Source organism: Cibotium barometz, chromosome 49, assembly GCF_041138505.1.
Source record: "Cibotium barometz isolate CiBa-2024 chromosome 49, ASM4113850v1, whole genome shotgun sequence".
Lineage (NCBI taxonomy): Eukaryota > Viridiplantae > Streptophyta > Polypodiopsida > Cyatheales > Cibotiaceae > Cibotium > Cibotium barometz.
In genome coordinates this window covers 38,345,601-38,367,016 of record NC_141094.1, presented here as the reverse complement: position 1 = coordinate 38,367,016, position 21,416 = coordinate 38,345,601, and the positions used below count along the sequence as shown (strand labels likewise).

The 21,416-nt window shown below is 43.0% G+C and overlaps 1 protein-coding gene across 1 annotated transcript; it reads left to right on the top strand.

Moving 5' to 3' along the window:
- The first annotated feature begins 18,524 nt into the window (after nt 1-18,524).
- Nucleotides 18,525-20,019, top strand: LOC147610552 (protein DOG1-like 4). Its single transcript, XM_086786321.1, has one exon. It carries the CDS (start codon nt 19,011-19,013, stop codon nt 19,794-19,796), a length of 786 nt encoding a protein of 261 aa, XP_086642447.1. The 5' UTR covers nt 18,525-19,010; the 3' UTR covers nt 19,797-20,019.
- The last annotated feature ends 1,397 nt before the right edge of the window (nt 20,020-21,416 follow it).

The following is a 21,416-nucleotide window of genomic DNA, read 5'->3' as shown; positions in this document are numbered from 1 at the left end:
AGGCTATCCCGAATGGGAGAAGATTAGTTAACCACACCCTAATGACTTCTAGTCCTACTCAATCCTTCTTCAACACTCAAGCAATCAATCTAACATAATCAAAGCATCAAGATTATGCTACACTTAAGCATAAAGATGCAACTTATGCAAAGAATCTAACATGCAAAGAGCTATCACACAAGCCTCAACTACACATCATTTCATGCACAAGCTTCATCACATGCACTCTACAAATCAGATTTTAGCATCAAAACATCATTAAGAAATCTAGATTAGCAAGTGTGTAGACCATAACCTCATATCATTGAAAATGTAGAGAATAGAGAGTACAAGATTGAAGCAAGAATGGAGATGGAGAGCCTTGGGAGAGCACATGAGAAGGAGCTATGGAGCAAGCTCTCTCTATGAGCCTCTCAAACAAATGACCAAAGAGTCCTCCTTAGCTCTCAAATGGGCCACCTTTTATACAAAAACTCTAGAACTCCCAAAAGTTCCCATGTGGGATTATTATCAAGCCCTCTCCCACATTCATCTACAACTTGGAATTCTTTACAAGAGCCCTAAGTGTCTTTTTTGTTGCATCCTTGCATTGATCTTCATTCGTCATGCAACAACCTCTATGCACATAGAGCTTAATCTATGCATTAAGCTTTATGCATAGAGGTTGCATAGAGCTTAATCTATGCATTCACCTCTATGCATAGATTGACCTCTATGCATAGAGCTAATGCGTGCATTAAGCTCTATGCATAGAGCTTAATCTATGCATTAATCTATCCACCGAGTAGCTGGTTATAGTGGAGGGGGAGCCCTTGATCTTTTCACTATCCTTCTCTTGTAAAAGAGAAGTTGCCTTTGGCTTTAATAGTGGGAAGCGTTTGGAAAGTCCTCAGAAGCTATCATCCAAAAGGGGCACTGCCCACCTTGCTTGTCTAAGCAGTATTCTAGAAGGTCTCAATAAAGTTCTAATATCACATGAGTAGTATAAGAGTTCTAATGTGTTCTTGTGTTATGTAAGTTTGAGCATGCATCTTAAGGTATACACATAATGCATAAGGTATAAGAGTTCTAAGTTTGAGCATGCATAAGGTATAAGAGTTCTCATGCATTCTTGTGTTATTCAAGTTTTAGCATCCCTCGTTTTTATAATGTAGACATGTGGGAGGGTGATCCACACTCGAGAAGCCCAATGCGCTGTCGTTTTGTGGCACCTACTTCACAGCCTCGTACCACGACCTCGTCAAATAGGAGATCTACCTCTTCTCGTTGTTCTAGTGGGGGTCGTCGTTCTGGTGGGGGTGGATGTAGGGGTTGTCTTGGGCGCGGTAATAGATCTGCTTCCAATTCCCATCAGAGCAGAGTATGTACTGGCACAGCAGGTGGTGGATCCAAATGCCTATGACCCATCGATGCTTCCTTATCGTGTGAGGAGGACAGATGGGTCGATAATTGAGGATAACAAGGGGAAGCATGTCATAGCACGCATGCATCACCTTGTAAATCTTGAGTTCAAAAACATTTGGGGCATTGAGAACTCAAGACAATGCCAAGAAGCAATACATTCTACAAGTATTGAAGACAGAGTTTCATGTGCCCCACCTCGGTTTACAATTTAATGACCTTAAGATGCTCGATCATATGTGGGGTCATGTGAGTCACATGAAATCATTGATTTCCAAGGTCATCAAGTGTGGTGGCATCAAGCCACCAGGAGAATCAGAAAAGGATTGGAAGAAGGCCAAAAAGACTTACTGAAAAAATTCTGTTCTACTCAAAGAGAATACCAAAAAGACTTATCGAAAAAATCTCGATCTATTCAAGCAACAAAGAGAAGCAGCCCGAGTACGCATGCATAAAAGAGGGGCTTCTCATCTTGGATTGGGTGGAAGGCCGTCTTTCCTCGCTCAATTAAGTACTTGAACTCTTAACATTTTGTATTCAAAACTTTGGTTTCCAAAGAATTAAATCTTATATAAATTGTTCTTTTTTTAATGTGTGTTTCACGTAGGAAAATGTGGTGGGATGTTCTCCTTCTCGTAGGAGTAAGACTTTGCTTATCGTCGCAATGGGATCTCGGCCACATTTGAATGGCTACGCCAATAGGGTGTCGCTTTGAACTATGAAGCTATGCCTGTTGTAAGTTTATATTATTTTGGTTTTATAACCTTTTAGAAATTTATCTAGTTTGTGTTTTAACATTACTTAATCTTATGTGATACAGGAAGATGATGAAGACGCAATAGGTGAGGAGGATGATGATGAGGAGAAGGAGGATGAGTAGAGACCGGCCTATTGTGTTTAATGTTGTGTAACTCCATACTCAATGTAGCTCACATGTTATGGCATTTTGGATGTAACTCGCCTTTTATGGCGTTTGGGATTTAATACAGTTAAGATTTCAAGAGTATTTATATTTCAAATGTATTTCCATAAGTCGATATGTCTATTTGTACAAATTAGAACTATCTTCAATATATTTAATTAATTTATATTTGGGACAGATTGGGGCATTAGCCCCAATCTACCCCAATTTTTTTTTTCATAGCGCCATTGTGAGTGGCGGAAATAGCGACGCTAATGTTTTTTTATGAGCGGCAAAAATAGCGATGTTGATTTTTTATCAATGCCGCTGAGCGGCGAAAATAGCGTCGTTGATGAGTGCCACTTAGCAGCGAAAATAGCGACGTTGATTTTTTTACATTTTTTTTTGCAGCACCGTTGAGCAGTAAAAATAGTGTGGGATATAGTGACGGTTATAACGTGGGATATAGCAAAAATTATAGTGTTAAAAAAATAGCAACGCTTACACCCCAACACTTTTCCAGACTCTTTTATAAAAGCCACGTTATAACCATCGCTAACCCCTCTTTTTGTTGTAGTGTTTCTGTTCTCCCCATGGTGTGAAGGCATCCTTGTAGGTTTGGTTGACTAAATGACGGAAGTTATAATAAACCCTCCGTCATGTGTCGTCCATATAAGGCCCACACTCCTCATCAAGGGTATAATAATTCATACCACCCTCCTCGGGCACATCGTCTGTTGCCATAGGTGAATGTGATCGTGCACCTCCCCCAAAGCATCCACTACACCTACCTCCCCCACTACTAAATAGACGATGTCTCTGAGAAGCCCTTGAGCTATCACCACTTGAGTGGCATTGTGAGGATGTCGCATGCTGGGGAGATGGCACCATGGATGGGATAGGAGTGCATTAAGCACAAGGAGGAGCTGAAGGATGAGGACTAGGGAAAGTGGAAGAGTGAGGAGTAGGCAAAGTAGAAGTGAGAGGGGTAGGGAAGGTGGTGGGATGCATGGATGTGGGCAACTATAGGATACCTGATGTTTTTGGCACATTAAAGGCAGGGGATAAGCCCAAGCGACTCAATTCCTTGGCCTCGCCGCCCGTGCCTCTAAAACACGTTGCAAATCAGAGTCATCTATGGGTATGGGAGGTGTACTAGAGGATGGCTGTTGAGATATCAAGCTCATCTAGTGAGGCAGTGGACATTGATGACCCGCCTGGGAGATAGGCCCCACACTTACACCACTGGCATGGTTGGTGAGATCATGGGAGATATGCGGCCAGTGGGATGACAGGCTGTGTGACAGCCATTCTAGAGACTGGCATAGTTATAGCGCCAGCTCATTTAGTCGGGTTCACACTATAGAGAACCCGTGTATGTATTAGTTGAGTACCTTTCATATTATGTGTGTACTCTTATCTTGTATATGGTGTGTTGAGTGTTGAGTAGAGAAGAAGAAGATTTTCAGCCTCTCACCTTGTGTGTTCTCTATTAGGGTTTTGTGAGTGTGTGTGTGTGCTTGCAAGAGCTCAAGCTCTCTTCCCCCCTGCATCTTTTCATGGTATCAGAGCCTGGTTCGTGCTAAGGGCTGAGCTGCAAGCAAGAGAACCACTGGAAGCGATACGAGGGTAAGAGCTTCAACTACTCTTCCCTATTGTGTTGGGGACTACACCCTTGTCGGGAGCTCTACGGGAGGCACCAGCAACAATCTCTGATTGAGGAGCTTTCTTCGCGGGAGTAAAGCTATAGGGCAACTATACAGTCCTATCAGTCCTATCGGACTGAGAGTTTCGGGCTGAAAATGCGTTTCGGGCGCGTCTGGACCTCCGTTTTTCAGAAAGCAGGCGATTTCGAGCACTGCGGGTAAGTCATCGATTCTCTGCAGAACTTTGTTTTAAGAACTGCAGGAAGACAGATTGACTGTGCAGACACTGTGGGTGCTGCAAAGAGGTCAACAGTTGCCATTGGGTGTATGTATGCACATTGAAGTCACTGGCTGTGACATTTGAGAGTACTACAGTACCGCTGTGAGACTGGCTGTGACATTTGAGAGTACTACAGTACCGCTGGCTGTGACATTTGAGAGTACTACTCTCAAATGTCACTGGCTGTGACATTTGAGAGTACTACAGTACTGCTGTGCAGAAAATACAGCAGTTTGTGCAAAAAAAACCAGAGTGCAATTTCTGGTAAAATTGTGTGTTTGGCAAGATGTCAAATGATGGGATAACTCAGATTGTGGCTGAGAAGCTTGATAAGAATAACTTCCATGCTTGGAGGTTCAGGTTGACAAATTTCCTGATGGGAAAAGGCTATTGGGACTATATAGAAGGTGAGCATGAAGAGGCACCGGAGATACCGGATATAAATCCGACTGCTGCAGATGTGAAAGAGTTTAAAGACTGGAACCAAGGAGCCAGGAAGGTTATGTATTGGCTCTCCATTAGTATACAGGACACCATGATTCGGCACATTCAGAACGCCAAGTCCCCCAAGGAGGCGTGGGACACCTTGGTAAAGCTCTATGAAACAAATACCAAGGCACGCAAGATACAGTTGAAGAATGAACTTCATACTGTGGAGAAAAAGAGCATGTCTGTGAATGACTATGCGCTGAAGATAAAGGGTATTGTGGAATCCCTTGCATCTATTGGTGTGTCAGTAGATGATGATGATAAGGTGGAAGTCTGTCTACGTGGTCTCGGGCCACAATACAAGGCGTTCAAGACGTCTATTCAGACTCAGGAAAACATTCCCAACTTTACAGATTTGGTGTCGATGCTGATTATCGAAGAGAAGAGCTTGGGTGAAGACCAACAGTCTTCACAAAGCAAAAACAGTTCAGAGCAACAGGCCTTCTACACGAGTTCGGGAAGAGGACGAGGTAGAGGAGGCCGTGGACGCGGTCAAGGAGGTGGCCAAACAGGTAATCAGAATTATGGTCAGCAGCAGCAGCAGCAACAACAACAGTCCCAGAATCAACAACAACAACAACAACACGCAGGTGGAAGAGGCAAATTCAGAGGCAGGGGGAGTCAAAGAGGCCGTGGAAATTGGCAAAGGCAATATAATGATGCACGTGAATGCTATTATTGTGGGAAGCCTGGACATGTGCAGGCAGAATGTTATAAGAAGCAGGCTGACATGCAAAATGGGAAAGTGCAGCAAAACAACTATGCATCCTCAAGCAGAAATAATGAGGATAATGAAAAGTTGTTTGTTATGCAGCATGTCGTGAATGCCATGTCTGAAAATGTTGATGCAGCACAAAAAGATAATGTATGGTATGTGGATTCAGGCGCTTCGAACCACATGACGAGTCATGGGGAGTGGTTCAAGGAGATGAAAAACTCGGAAAGACCAGGTTTTGTGGAAACAGGGGATGACAGTGCTCATCCAATTGCCCACGTTGGAGATGTGCCATTGTCTATGTAGGATGGCAAAGTGAAGTACCTTGCAGATGTACTTCACGTTCCGAACATAACAAAGAATCTGGTTTCAGTTGGCCAGATGATTGAGCAAGGTTTGCAGGTTCGGTTTAACCCTGATGGATGTTATGTTAAAGATTTTAAAGACAAGTGCAGATTGGTTACAAAAGGCAACAAAGTGGACAGAATGTTTTTATTGAATGTAGACATGCCTAAAATGAGTGGTGCGATGTTTGCAAATGGTTCAGGAATTGTTGCAGACACAGACATTTGGCATAAAAGGATTGGACATGTAAATGTGCAGAGATTGAAGTCTATGCAGACAAAAGGAATTGTGACAGGGCTGCCAAAATTTAAAGTGGAAGGTATGCAGAAAGTGCCTAAGGTCAGATGGAGGGGGAGAGTACTTCTCCAATGAGTTCTCTGAATTTTTAAAGAAGAATGGTATTCGGAGACAGTTTACGTGCAGATACACTCCGCAGCAAAATGGAGTTGCTGAGCGAAAAAACAGGCACATTGCTGAGATTGCACGAGCATTGATGGAAGAGAAGAATATGCCGCATTGCTATTGGGCTGAGGCTATTTCTACAGCAGTATACATCACGAACAGGACTCCAACTGCAACCATACATGATGTAACTCCAGAGGAGAGGTTTATTGGGAGAAAACAAGATTTGTCTCATTTGAAAGTCTTTGGATGCATTGCATATGTGCATGTGCCAGATGAGCTGAGAACTAAGCTGGATCCGAAAGCTGAAAAATGTGTGTTTATTGGATACTCCCTTGAGCAAAAGGGATACAGCTGTTATAACCCTGCTACACGTGAGTTGAGGGTAAGCAGGGATGTTGTCTTTGATGAGATGAGCAGCTGGTATGCTGCTGAAAAACAAGCTGTTGGGGCTGATGTGAGTGGAAGTGTGGTTGCACAGAATGCAGGTCAGCAATCACAGTCTTTGAGTGGACCAGGAGAGTCCTCATCTAGTGGGTCTGTTTTTGATAGACCATGGAGTGGCAGGCTGCGTCATAATACCAGTCCTGCAAATGTGATTAGTACATCACGTAAAGGAAAAGAGAAAGTGGTTGAGCCCCTTGGTATGCCTGACATTTCTGCAGGGCATTCTCATGTTGATGGAGAGTCTAGTGGCTCAGATATGAGCCTTGATGAGGAGCTTGGGATCCCAGCTATGAGAACACCTATTGTAAAGAAGGCTATGGAAGCCATGAATGAAAAGTTGCGAAGATCAGGGAGAGTGAAGAACCCTGTGCAGAGATTTACATATGATGGTTATGTGGCACATCACTATGCATATATGGCAAAGGTTGTGTAGGTTGTAGAGCCCACATGCAGGTTGTAGAGCCCACATGCATTGATGAGGCTGTTGGAAATGTGTGTTGGGAGAAAGCTATGGATGAGGAGATGGATGCACTATATGGAAATGAAACTTGGGATTTAGTGCAATTGCCTGAAGGCAAGAAAGCCATTGGATGCAAGTGGGTGTACAAAGTTAAACATAACAGTGATGGAAGCATAAACAGGTAGAAGGCTAGATTGGTAGCCAAAGGATATGTGCAGACATATGGGATTGATTATGAGGAAACTTTCAGCCCAGTTGCCAAGATGGCAACGGTGAGAGTTGTGATAGCAGTGGCTGCGTCAAAGCAATGGTCTTTACATCAGATGGATGTAAAGAATGCATTCTTGCATGGGGATTTGCAAGAAGAGGTGTATATGTTGCAGCAACCTGGATATGAGGATGTGGGTCACCCCGAGCATGTTTGCAGGTTGAAGAAAGCCTTGTATGGCTTAAAACAAGCACCAAGAGCATGGTCTGACAAGATTTCTGAATATCTTGTCACTATTGGCTTTCATGTAGCCAATGCAGATTTCTCGCTATATGTGAGACACGGTGATAGAGGAGTTGTGCTTGTTGTCATCTATGTAGATGACTTGATCATTACGGGAGACCATGATGCAGAGATCTTTGATGTAAAGATCTTGCTTAGACAGAAGTTTGAGATGAAGGATCTGGGGGAGCTCAGATATTTCTTGGGCATTGAGGTGATTAGGTCACCACATGGTATTGGATTACTGCAGAGACAATATGGCTTGGACATGTTGTCCAAGTATGGTATGACAAGCTGTAAGCCTATTTCCGTGCCATTGGATCAGAATGGCAAGTTGAGTGTAGATTCAGGAGAGATCTTGGAGGATCCTACTATGTACAGGAGCATAGTAGGAAGTTTGATCTACATGACGATCACCAGACCAGATTTGAGCTATGCTATTGGGTTGGTGAGTCAGTTTATGCAGGTTCCACGGAAACCGCATTTGGATGCAGTGAGACGCATACTGAGGTATGTGAAGTCTACTTTGCATTGTGGACTATTCTATGAGACTGGGACAGAAATATGTGTACATGGGTACACAGATGCTGATTGGGCTGGTAGTATCTCAGATAGAAGATCTACTAGTGGATTCATGTTTTCTTTGGGGAGTGCTGCTGTGACTTGGAGCAGCAAGAAGCAGCCTACGGTTGCTCTATCCAGTACAGAGGCCGAGTATAGAGGAGCTGCTATGGCAGCATGTGAGGTAGCTTGGTTGAGAAAGCTACTTGCAGATTTGGGTCTATCAGTGGATAGACAAGTTGTCATTTTCTGTGACAACATTAGCAGTATACAGTTGGCCAGGAACCCAGTCTTTCATGCTCGTACGAAGCACATAGAGGTTCACTACCACTTCGTCAGAGAGAAGGTCTTGGCAGGAGATCTTGACCTTGTTTATGTCAGCACAGAGGATTAGGTAGCTGACATCTTCACCAAAGCATTGGGTACAGAGAAGCTCCGCAGATTCAGGGCTTCGCTTGGTGTACATGAGATGGAGTTGAGCTCGAGGGGGAGTGTTGAGATATCGAGCTCATCTAGTGAGGCGGTGGACACTGATGACCCGCCTGATGACCCGCCTGGGGGATAGGCCCCACTTACACCACTGGCATGGTTGGTGAGATCATGGGAGATATGCGGCCAGTGGGATGACAGGCTGTGTGACAGCCATTCTAGAGACTGGCATAGTTATAGTGCCAGCTCATTTAGTGAGGCGGTGGACACTGATGACCCGCCTGGGGGATAGGCCCCACACTTGGTTGGTGAGATCATGGGAGATATGCGGCCAGTGGGATGACAGGCTGTGTGACAGCCATTCTAGAGACTGGCATAGTTATAGCGCCAGCTCATTTAGTCGGGTTCACACTATAGAGAACCCGTGTATGTATTAGTTGAGTACCTTTCATATTATGTGTGTACTCTTATCTTGTATATAGTGTGTTGAGTGTTTGAAAAGATGCAGGGGGGAAGAGAGCTTGAGCTCTTGCAAGCACACATGCACACTCACAAAACCCTAATAGAGAACACACAAGGTGAGAGGCTGAAATCTTCTTCTTCTCTACTCAACACTCAACACACCATATACAAGATAAGAGTACTCATAATATGAAAGGTACTCAACCAATACATACACGGGTTCTCTATAGTGTGAACCCGACTAAATGAGCTGGCGCTATAACAAGATAAGAGTACTCATAATATGAAAGGTACTCAACCAATACATACATGGGTTCTCTATAGTGTGAACCCGACTAAATGAGCTGGCGCTATAACTATGCCATAGAATGGCTGTCACACAGCCTGTCATCCCACTGGCCGCATATCTCCCATGATCTCACCAACTATGCCAGTGGTGTAAGTGTGGGGCCTATCCCCCAGCAGGTGGGTCATCAGTGTCTACCGCCTCACTAGACGAGCTCGATATCTCAACACTCCTCCTCGAGCTCAACTCCATCTCATGTACACCAAGCGAAGCCTTGAATCGGCGGAGCTTCTCTATACCCAATGCTTTGGTGAAGATGTCAGCTACCTGATCCTTTGTGCTGACATAAACAAGGTCAAGGTCTCCTGCTAAGACCTTCTCTCTGATGAAGTGGTAGTGGACCTCTATGTGCTTCGTACGAGCATGAAAGACTGGGTTCCTGGCCAACTGTATATTGCTAATGTTGTCACAGAAAATGACAACTTGTCTATCCACTGATAGACCCAAATCTACAAGTAGCTTTCTCAACCAAGCTACCTCACATGCTGCCATAGCAGCTCCTCTATACTCGGCCTCTGTACTGGATAGAGCAACCGTAGGCTGCTTCTTGCTGCTCCAAGTCACAGCAGCACTCCCCAAAGAAAACATGAAGCCACTGGTAGATCTTCTGTCTGAGATACTACCAGCCCAATCAGCATCTGTGTACCCATGTACACATATCTCTGTCCCAGTCTCATAGAATAGTCCACAATGCAAAGTAGACCTCACATACCTCAGTATGCGTCTCACTGCATCTAAATGCGGTTTCCGTGGAACCTGCATAAACTGACTCACCAACCCAACAGCATAGCTCAAATCTGGTCTGGTGATCGTCATGTAGATCAAACTTCCTACTATGCGCCTGTACATAGTAGGATCCTCCAAGATCTCTCCTGAATCTGCACTCAACTTGCCATTCTGATCTAATGGCACGGAAATAGGCTTACAGCCTGTCATACCATACTTGGACAACATGTCCAAGCCATACTGTCTCTGCAGTAATCCAATACCATGTGGTGACCTAATCACCTCAATGCCCAAGAAATATCTGAGCTCCCCCAGATCCTTCATCTCGAACTTTTGTCTAAGCAAGATCTTTACATCAAAGATCTCTGCATCATGGTCCCCCGTAATGATCAAGTCATCTACATAGATGACAACAAGCACAACTCCTCTATCACCATGTCTCACATACAATGAGAAATCTGCATTGGCTACATGAAAGCCAATAGTGACAAGATATTCAGAAATCTTGTCAGACCATGCTCTTGGTGCTTGCTTCAAGCCATACAAGGCTTTCTTCAACCTGCAAACATGCTCGGGGTGACCCACATCCTCTCATAACCAGGTGGCTGCAACATATACACCTCTTCTTGCAAATCCCCATGCAAGAATGCATTCTTTACATCCATCTGATGTAAAGACCATTGCTTTGACGCAGCCACGGCTATCACAACTCTCACCGTTGCCATCTTGGCAACTGGGCTGAAAGTTTCCTCATAATCAATCCCATATGTCTGCGCATATCCTTTGGCTACTAATCTAGCCTTGTACCTGTTTATGCTTCCATCACTGTTATGTTTAACTTTGTACACCCACTTGCATCCAATGGCTTTCTTGCCTTCAGGCAATTGCACTAAATCCCAAGTTTCATTTCCATATAGTGCATCCATCTCCTCATCCATAGCTTTCTCCCAACACACATTTCCAATAGCCTCATCAATGCATGTGGGCTCAACAACCTGCACAACCTTTGCCATATATGCATAGTGATGTGCCACATAACCATCATAAGTAAACCTCTGCACAGGGTTCTTCACTCTCCTTGATCTTCGCAGCTTTTCATTCATGGCTTCCATAGCCTTCTTTACACCAGGTGTTCTCATAGCTGGGATCCCAAGCTCCTCATCAAGGCTCATATCTGAGCCACTAGACTCTCCATCAACATGAGAATGCCCTGCAAAAAGGTCAGGCATACCAAGGGGCTCAACCACTTTCTCTTTTCCTTTACGTGATGTACTAATCACATTTGCAGGATGACGCAGCCTGCCACTCCATGGTCTATCAACAGACCCACTAGATGAGGACTCTCCTGGTCCACTCAAAGACTGTGATTGCTGACCTGCATTTTGTGCAACCACACTTCCACTCACATCAGCTCCAACAGCTTCTTTTTCAGCAGCATACCAGCTGCTCATCTCATCAAAGACAACATCCCTGCTTACCCTCAACTCACGTGTAGCAGGGTTATAACACCTGTATCCCTTTTGCTCAAGGGAGTATCCAATAAACACACATTTTTCAGCTTTTGGATCCAGCTTAGTTCTCAGCTCATCTGGCACATGCACATATGCAATGCATCCAAAGACTTTCAGATGAGACAAATCTGGTTTTCTGCCAGTAAACCTCTCCTCTGGAGTTACATCATGTATGGCTGCAGTTGGAGTCCTGTTCATGATGTATACTGCTGTAGAAACAGCCTTAGCCCAATAGCAATGCGGCATATTCTTCTCTTCCATCAATGCTCGTGCAATCTCAGCAATGTGCCTGTTTTTCCGCTCAGCAACTCCATTTTGCTGCGGAGTGTATCTGCATGTAAACTGTCTCCGAATACCATTCTTCTTCAAAAATTCAGAGAACTCATTGGAGAAGTACTCTCCCCCTCCATCTGACCTTAGGCACTTTACATATTTCCCTGTTTGCTTTTCAACCAAAACTCTGAAATTCTGAAAGTGAGTGAACACCTCACTCTTCTCCTTCATGAAATATACCCACACTTTCCTTGTGTGGTCATCAATGAAAGTCATATAGTACCTGCAGCCTCCCATAGATATGGTCTTCGTAGGACCCCATACATCTGAATGCACAACATCTAGTTCATTTCTGCTCACATATCTGTTACGTGGAAGCACATGCTTTGTTTGCTTCCCAAATTGGCATGCTTCACATATTTTCTGCATACCTTCCACTTTAAATTTTGGCAGCCCTGTCACAATTCCTTTTGTCTGCATAGACTTCAATCTCTGCACATTTACATGTCCAATCCTTTTATGCCAAATGTCTGTGTTTGCAACAATTCCTGAACCATTTGCAAACATCGCAGCGCTCATTTCAGGCATGTCTACATTTAATGTAAACATTCTGCCCACTCTGTTGCCTTTTGCAACCAATCTGCACTTGTCTTTAAAATCTTCAACATAACATCCATCAGGGTTAAACCGAACCTGCAAACCCTGCTTAATCATCTGGCCAACTGAAACCAGATTCTTTGTTATGTTCGGAACGTGAAGTACATCTACAAGGTACTTCACTTTGCCATCCTGCATAGACAATGGCACATCTCCAACATGGGCAATTGGATGAGCACTGTCATCCCCTGTTTCCACAAAACCTGGTCTTTCCGGGTTTTTCATCTCCTTGAACCACTCCCCATGACTCATCATGTGGTTCGAAGCGCCTGAATCCACATACCATACATTATCTTTTTGTGCTGCATCAACATTTTCAGACATGGCATTCACTACATGCTGCATAACAAACAACCTTTCATTATCCTCATTATTTCTGCTTGAGGATGCATAGTTGTTTTGCTGCACTTTCCCATTTTGCATGTCAGCCTGCTTCTTATAACATTCTGCCTGCACATGTCCAGGCTTACCACAATAATAGCATTCACGTGCATCATTATATTGCCTTTGCCAATTTCCACGGCCTCTTTGACTCCCCCTGCCTCTGAATTTGCCTCTTCCACCTGCGTGTTGTTGTTGATTCTGGGACTGTTGTTGTTGTTGTTGATGCTGACCATAATTCTGATTACCTGTTCGGCCACCTCCTTGACCGCGTCCACGGCCTCCTCTACCTCGTCCTCTTCCTGAGAACTCGTGTAGAAGGCCTGTTGCTCTGAACTGTTTTTGCTTTGTGAAGACTGTTGGTCTTCACCCAAGCTCTTCTCTTCGATCATCAGCATAGATACCAAATCTGTAAAGTTGGGAATGTTTTTCCGAGTCTGAATGGACGTCTTGAACGCCTTGTATTGTGGCCCGAGACCACGTAGACAGACTTCCACCTTGTCATCATCATCTACTGACACACCAATAGATGCAAGGGATTCCACAATACCCTTTATCTTCAGCCATGCTCTTTTTTTCCACAGTATGAAGTTCAACTGTATCTTACGTGCCTTGGTATTTGTTTCATAGAGCTTTACCAAGGTGTCCCACGCCTCCTTGGGGGACTTGGCATCCTGAATGTGCCCAATCATGGTGTCCTGTATACTAATGGAGAGCCAATACATAACCTTCCTGGCTCCTTGGTTCCAGTCTTTAAACTCTTTCACATCTACAGGCAGTCGGATTGGTATCTCCGGTGCCTCTTCATGCTCACCCTCTATGTAGTCCCAATACCCTTTTCCCATCAGGAAATTCGTCAACCTGAACCTCCAAGCATGGAAATTATTCTTATCCAGCTTCTCAGCCACAATCTGTGTTATGCCATCATTAGACATCTTGCCAAACACACAATTTTACCAGAAACTGCACTCTGGTTTTTCTGCACAAACTGCTGTATTTTCTGCACAACGGTACTGTAGTACTGTCAAATGTCACAACCAGTGACTTCAATGTGCATACATACACCCAATGGCAACTGTAGACCTCTTTGCAGCACCCACGGTGTCTGTACAGTCAATCTGTCTTCCTGCAGTTCTTAAAACAGAGTTCTGCAGAGAATCGATGACTTACCCGCAGTGCTCGAAATCACCTGCTTTCTGAAAAACGGAGGTCCAGACGCGCCCGAAATGCGTTTCGGCCCGGAAATTTTAGTCCGATAGGACTGTATAGTTGCCCTATAGCTTTCACAATAGGGAAGAGTAGTTGAAGCTCTTACCCTCGTACCGCTTCCTGTGGTTCTCTTGCTTGCACCTCAGCCCTTAGCACGAACCAGGCTCTGATACCATGAAAAGATGCAGGGGGGAAGAGAGCTTGAGCTCTTGCAAGCACACACGCACACTCACAAAACCCTAATAGAGAACACACAAGGTGAGAGGCTGAAATCTTCTTCTTCTCTACTCAACACTCAACACACCATATACAAGATAAGAGTACTCATAATATGAAAGGTACTCAACCAATACATACACGGGTTCTCTATAGTGTGAACCCGACTAAATGAGCTGGCGCTATAACTATGCCAGTCTCTAGAATGGCTGTCACACAGCCTGTCATCCCACTGGCTGCATATCTCCCATGATCTCACCAACTATGCCAGTGGTGTAAGTGTGGGGCCTATCTCCCAGGCGGGTCATCAGTGTCCACCGCCTCACTAGACGAGCTCAATATCTCAACAGTGTTGAGTAGAGAAGAAGAAGATTTTTAGCCTCTCACCTTGTGTGTTCTCTATTAGGGTTTTGTGAGTGTGTGTGTGTGCTTGCAAGAGCTCAAGCTCTCTTCCCCCCTGCATCTTTTCAATGGCCCTGCATATATCAGATCTTGGTCCGTTGGTGATGATCCCCATGATGGCCACATTTAAAAACATTACATGAAAACATAAAAACATAGCTCACATAGAGCATACATTACAAAAAAAGTATTATGCATAAAAACATTATATAGCTCACATATATATACATAGCTTACATAGAGCATGTATATGCTTTATGCATGCTCTACGTATAAACATATGCATACATAGCTCAAACCATGCATAAACTATCCGCATTATGCATACTTGCTCAACCCCGTAATTTGCTTAATGCATTATACATTAATGCATTAATCATAATACATTAAACGTAATGCATTAAGCATTACTGCATTAAGTATTAATGTAGTAATACTTAATGCAATAATGTAATGCATTAAGCATAATTCATTAGGCTTAATGCATTATGCATAATGCCTAATGCATTAATGCATAATGCGTAATGCATTAATGCATTAAGAATAATGCTTAATGCATTAAGCATATACTTAATGCATTTTGTATAATGCATTACACTTAAACATTGCGCATAAGCGTAATAGCAAATTAATTCAATGAGCTTAATGCTTAATGCTTATGCAATAATACATTAAGCATAAAGCTTATGCATTATTCATTAAGCTTAATGCATAATGCAATAATACATTAAACATAAGCTTAATGCATGAATGCATAAGCTTATGCATTAAGCATAAACTTAATGCAATAATACATAAGCATAAGCTTAATGCATGAATGCATAATCTTATGCTTAATGCATTATTGCATATGCTTTATACAATATTGCATAAAGCTTATGCAACAATGCATTAAGCATAAGCTTAATGCATTAATGCATTATGCATTAAGCTTAATGCATAATGCAATAATACCCTATGCACCTACCCGGGTCCCCTCTCGTCGCTACTCTCTCTCCTCTTTATGTGGCTATGCGTCCCATCTCTTGTAGTGGTTTCAAAATCCCATTAGTTCTAAATACTTCTAAAACATGTACTATTAAAGTGAATAGCCCATTGGCCAAGGTGCTTAAGCTTGCGAGATTGATCATTTGGGATGAGGCTCCAATGATGCATCAATATGTATACAAAGCATTGGACGTGACATTAAAAGACATAATGCAAAGTGATGTCAAAAAACAAAATGGTACATTAGTTTTTTTGTTATTACCTCATGACATACTTTTTTGAATGGTGTAACATGTCCCGACGAGTATCAATGCAGTTCGACAAAAAGAGTTCGGAGGAAGATATCATGTGCATACTAACTGTTTGGTGTTCCAACAAACACCTTAAGGAGCAATACTACCTCCAAAACTAAATGATCTTTGATGGATTTAGTATTGGTTATGTGCGGCAAAATTTATTCTCCAAAGGGGGATGTAAATTTATTAATTTTAGGATAAGCAAATGTTCTACTTTTAACTTGATTTGATTTAAAGTGTCATTATTATTTTGTTTTTGTTTTGAAATACTCAACGCCGAGAGAGAGAGAGAGAGAGAGAGAGAGAGAGAGAGAGAGAGAGAGAGAGAGAGAGAGAGAGAGAGAGAGAGAGAGAGATGCATAGCCATTCTATGGATGCTTATAGGCCATTATTGGGAAAGGTTCCTCTTAAGATTAACCAGACTTTATTGGAGCATATACTGTTTTCCATCAGTTTATGTTGTAGGTGTTACAAAACTTTCGAGGCCATGTAATCTCTGTTGGGGTGTCAATTCAATATTCAAAAGCTTGCTCGCCAGTATGGGATTGATAATGCATCATCATATTTTAGGGAGAAGTTGCGGAACCTAGAATCGTTATTGGTTGATTTGAACTATGTGGTTCAAGAGGATGGTTCTTGCCCTAACATTAAGATAGCTATTGATTGGTTGTCCCATCAGGTTGTAGCATTGCATGAGAATCAATATGTGAGATATAAGCTTATGGCTCGAATGGATGCCCTAATGGATTCTAATGTTCAGTCACATACGTTCTTTGCTCGTTTGCAGCAAAAGCATGCACGTGAGAATATTGTCAGGATGCAAGATAGGCAAGGAGTATTGATTATTACTGATCCTGCTTGTGTTCTAGATGCATGTATGGACTTTTATCGCCATTTGTTGGGTCTGTAGGAGGTCATATCTCCTGATGTCATTGCAGCTAGAGAGTCTTTGTTTCACTTGGTTTGTCCACCAGGTATCAAATGTTTCTGCAATTGAATTGGAAAGAGATATTTTTGAGGATAAGGTGGAAGCTGTGTTGAAGGATTTGCCTGAAGGAAAAAGTCCAGGATAGGATGGGCTCCCTAATGAGCTTTTCACGAAGTATATTGATGAGTTGAAGGCCCGGATTTGGGCCTCACATGTCTTCTTTGATTTATACTATTAGCCAACATGCAGTGGCTAGGCTTATGATTAATGGTGGGGTGACTGAGCCCATTCATTTGACGAGATTGGTCAGCCAAGGATGCCCACTTAGCCCTCTCTTGTTTATAATTGTTACACCTCCAGTCTTATCTCGACTCGATAAGCTAGCGGAGGACGGTGAAGTTGTAGGGCTTACACTTCCAAGAAGAGAGCAGATGGCCAGCCAGGCATTGATGATTCTTTCATGTTTCTTAAGGCTCAAAGTGATAATGCTCAGAAGGATATGGCTGTTTGGGATACTTTTGGTCTTGCTTCAGGGGTTCTTCTAGGAAGATTGATGATAATTGGGATTTGTGGTTGGATTCTGTGTTCATTTCTCTTGGGGGTTGCATTCTCATGATATGTGGTATGTCACACATTTATGTAAGAGATGTAAAATACCAAGATGAAGAGACTTTTCTCTCCATACCATTCTCATGAGTCTTCATTATATTATGAATTTTATTTTATTTTTTAAGGCTCCTTCAATTTGCTTTAGTATGATTGATTCAAAATTTTCACTTTTTAAATCCCCTTGTGGATTTGACACACACACACACTCTTTCTCTCTCTAAATCTAGTTGGATTTAATTTTAAAATTTTGAAAACCTCTCATAGATTTGACAATCTTTGGCTCATGCGCGCACGCACACACTCACTCTAATTGGAATTTGGGAGGCCATCGTGGAAGAATTTTCACTTGTTTTTCTAGCACTGCTATGGATGATCATGGGAGGCATCAAAGGTGAGTTCGTGTACACACGGGAAGTCGGGTTGGCGGCCGCTGGCCAAGAATGTCCTCTAGAAAGGGTAATGCCCATTGCCATGGCCCCGCTAATTCGGAGATCTCCGCAAATCGGATCCAGAAAAAAAATCCTGAGAATCTCGATATATTATTTTTAAAAATCTTTTTATTTCTACGCTGGCTAATAAGTCCAAAAATGCAGGGCGGCACGCGGATCCTGGCTTTGATACGAATCATTGATTCCATAAATTATATAATTTCTCAGCTGGGTTTCTATTTAATCTCATTATCAAAACACAATTTTATTTTATTTTCCTTAGATTTGATCTCAAGTATAATAACAAAAAATTAGATTAGTTAAAACACAGTTTAATTTCCGCGTAATTAAAGCTAATTGTGGGTGAAAGTAGTAATTATCACTTACATTGGTTTATTTTCTAATGATAAAAGGATATTTATAGACTGTATGGAGCGTATCAAATTTGAAATATATATGACTGCAGGAAACCCTAAAATGATAAAGAGCAACTTGCGCTTCCAGAAGCCGGCAGTTACGATTAGCGCCGCGCCGACGGGCAGTTATGGCATGAGCGCGGTCTGCTCCGTCGACTCAACGAGCGCCCTCGCAAGTGCCGACGGGCATCGTGCGAAAAAAAAGCTTCCGCTCACGTAGAAAATTCTGCTTCTGCAGCTCCGTAGATCTTCTATCTGCACTCTCCCGGCGAGCTTGACGGAGATCAAGGTGCCTTCCTCACCATTTACAGCAGCTCCGCCTCGTTAACTCCGTCTCCAGCATCTCATTACAGCATTCTGCTTGCTAATCCCCTTGTAATTTTCCTGCTTCTTCTAGCCAGTCTTGCCTGTATATACTATCTTTGCTAAGATCCCTCCATTATCACCCTGTCGATGATAATTAACCAGTCCTGAGCTTTTTTCCTCAAGCTCTTGATCATCTCTTCCAGTCCTTTTTCCCTCCAGCTCTTAATCATCACCTCCGTAAGAGCTCTTATCTTGCCTAATTGCACTCACCTTCCCCCAGCCTGCACATACATGGCCCCCCTAGTTGGCCCTCACAACGAGAAGTATGAAGAGTTCTACTCCGCCTGGACCAAGACGCAGGAGTATCTCATGCACGAGTTGCACGAAGCTTTGGTCAGTGATATGAAAGAGCACGAGCTGCTGCAGCTGGTGGAGAGGGTAGCTACACACTATGAAGATTACTACGAAGCCAAAGAGAGCGCATCCCACCAGGACATCCTCCAGATAGTTACTCAACCATGGAGGTCCCCCTTGGAGAAAGCCTTCTTGTGGCTCGGTGGGTGGCGGCCATCGTTGGCGTTTCAGCTGGTCTACGCTCTGGCAGGACAGCAGATTGAGGCGGAGTTGGCCGAGTTAATGGAAGGTGTGGACACTCCAACCTTTGCTTCTCTCTCTTCAACGCAATTGTCTTGCATCAGTGAGATGCAAACATCAACAAACAAAGAGGAGGAGAATCTAGGTCATGAAATGGCGATGTTGCAGCAGAGCTTGGCGGATCAACCGCTGCTAACGCTGGCGCAAGCTCACAATATGGTGGAAAAGGGAGATGGGTCAGCTGCACAATCAGCTCTCCGTGGCGAACATGAAGATGAGGATGATGGTATGAACAACGCCATGAGAGAGAAGCTGACTACACTGCAGGAGATTGCAGCCCAAGCAGATGCTCTCCGGCTAACCACCCTCAAGAAGGTTCTCGATGTTCTAGACACCTTTCAGAAGGCGCAATATCTTGTCTCTGCAGCGAAGCTTCAGGTTGCCCTCAGACACATAGGAGAGAAAATGAATGGAGAAACCTAAGGTGCAAGGTAGGGTATTATTATTAGATTTGTACATTTGTTAACAGCCTTCTTCTGCCACCCAGCTAGTACTTTAGAATACACTGTGCTCCTGTCTGGGCCTTCTCCCTGTAGATTAGCATGCATTTTGCTCTAACCTGAATCGTTGTATGCTTTCCTCTGCCAATTTTTCCTCTTGAAATGTGCTTGGATTTGAGTGCCCCAGTTATAGACCTTCTATAATCATGCCCATAATCAAGAAAATTTCCAATTTTGATTGCACTAAGTAGTTGATCTATTAGCTTCTTTGTTTGCCTTCAAAAATGCTATCTTCCCTATGATCTTTACTCTTCTGGCTTCTAGATTTTGTAAATTGGATAAATAAAACTAATTACAGGAAAGAAACAAAATTGTCGTGTGTCTATTGTATATAATTTACAGGTTTTCTGTCAACAAATAAGAAGTAATCTCTGAAGGAAAAAGAAAACTAATATTTGAAAATTGTGATGTTGAATCAGTCTTTGATGTGGTGTACTAACTGTCATCGGATGCGGAAGTTATCATCAAAAAGAGACCTGTCCCAATTTTTTTAAATTAAATGTAAATACACGTTATTAAGAGCAAGATCACAGTAAAAGAAATTAAGATAATTAACAACAATTCGTTCAAGTAAATGCTGTGTATAAATGCTTTCGCAAAGATAGAAGACAAGATAAAGGGTGTTGATTCTAATGTAAATTGCAAAGATAAAAGACGAGATAATTAATGTGTGTTTATTTTTATTATAATAATTTAATCACTTTGAATGTACATTAAATTCTAAGCAAAAGATAATTTGATTTACGTGAGCGAACGATCCTTCAGCAACCCCGTGTGTGTGGTGTGTGTGTGTCGGGAATTCTCCTGGGCGGCCCCGTGTGTGTGTCGGGAATTCTCCAGGCTTTAAATTTGGCACCTAAGTCTAGGTGCCATAGAAAATCTAGTGGCACTTTTGCCATCAACCATGGGTGTCAAAATGTCACCTTTGGCTAAAATTTTGAGTGCCCCTTTTAATAACAAACCACTTTACTTTGAGTAATGAAAACATATTAGTTTTGTAAGTGCATTAAGCTTTCACAATTCAAAAGACGTCTTCTCATCACACAAAATACATTATAGCAAGAGAATTTTTAAAGGCGTTGTTGGGGTAAAGGCGTTATGCCCACCCTTATAGAGTGTACAAGCCCATAAGTTATAGTACATAGTACACTTAGTACTTTTAATGTACTAAGTGCACTATGTGTACTAGTGCAATATACATGTGTGATAGGGGAGTCACACACTCATGCCTCGAGTTGACTTATCCCCACAACTCTCTCTCTCTCTCTCTCCCTTGTTCTTCTCTGTGTATGTCTCCCACAAGTGAAACCCTAACTGTTTCTCCCCATCAACTGGTATCAGAGCTTTGGTCACCAGGTTCTCCTCCCTCTTCTGCTCTACTGGCCGCCCCCCCCTTTTGATTCCTGGTCGCCCTGCTGATTCCTGGTCGCCCTGCTCCTTGCAGCACAAAAGGGGCTGGCCAACCAGCTGCCCACGCAGCCAGCCCACGTGGCTGCCCAACCATTTACTAGGCGAACATACGCTAGGCGATCGAAGGCTGGCG

Excerpts from the sequence above, each read along its gene's own strand:
- LOC147610552 (XM_086786321.1), top strand. The coding sequence starts at position 19,011 with ATGGCCCCCCTAGTTGGCCCTCACAACGAGAAGTATGAAGAGTTCTAC.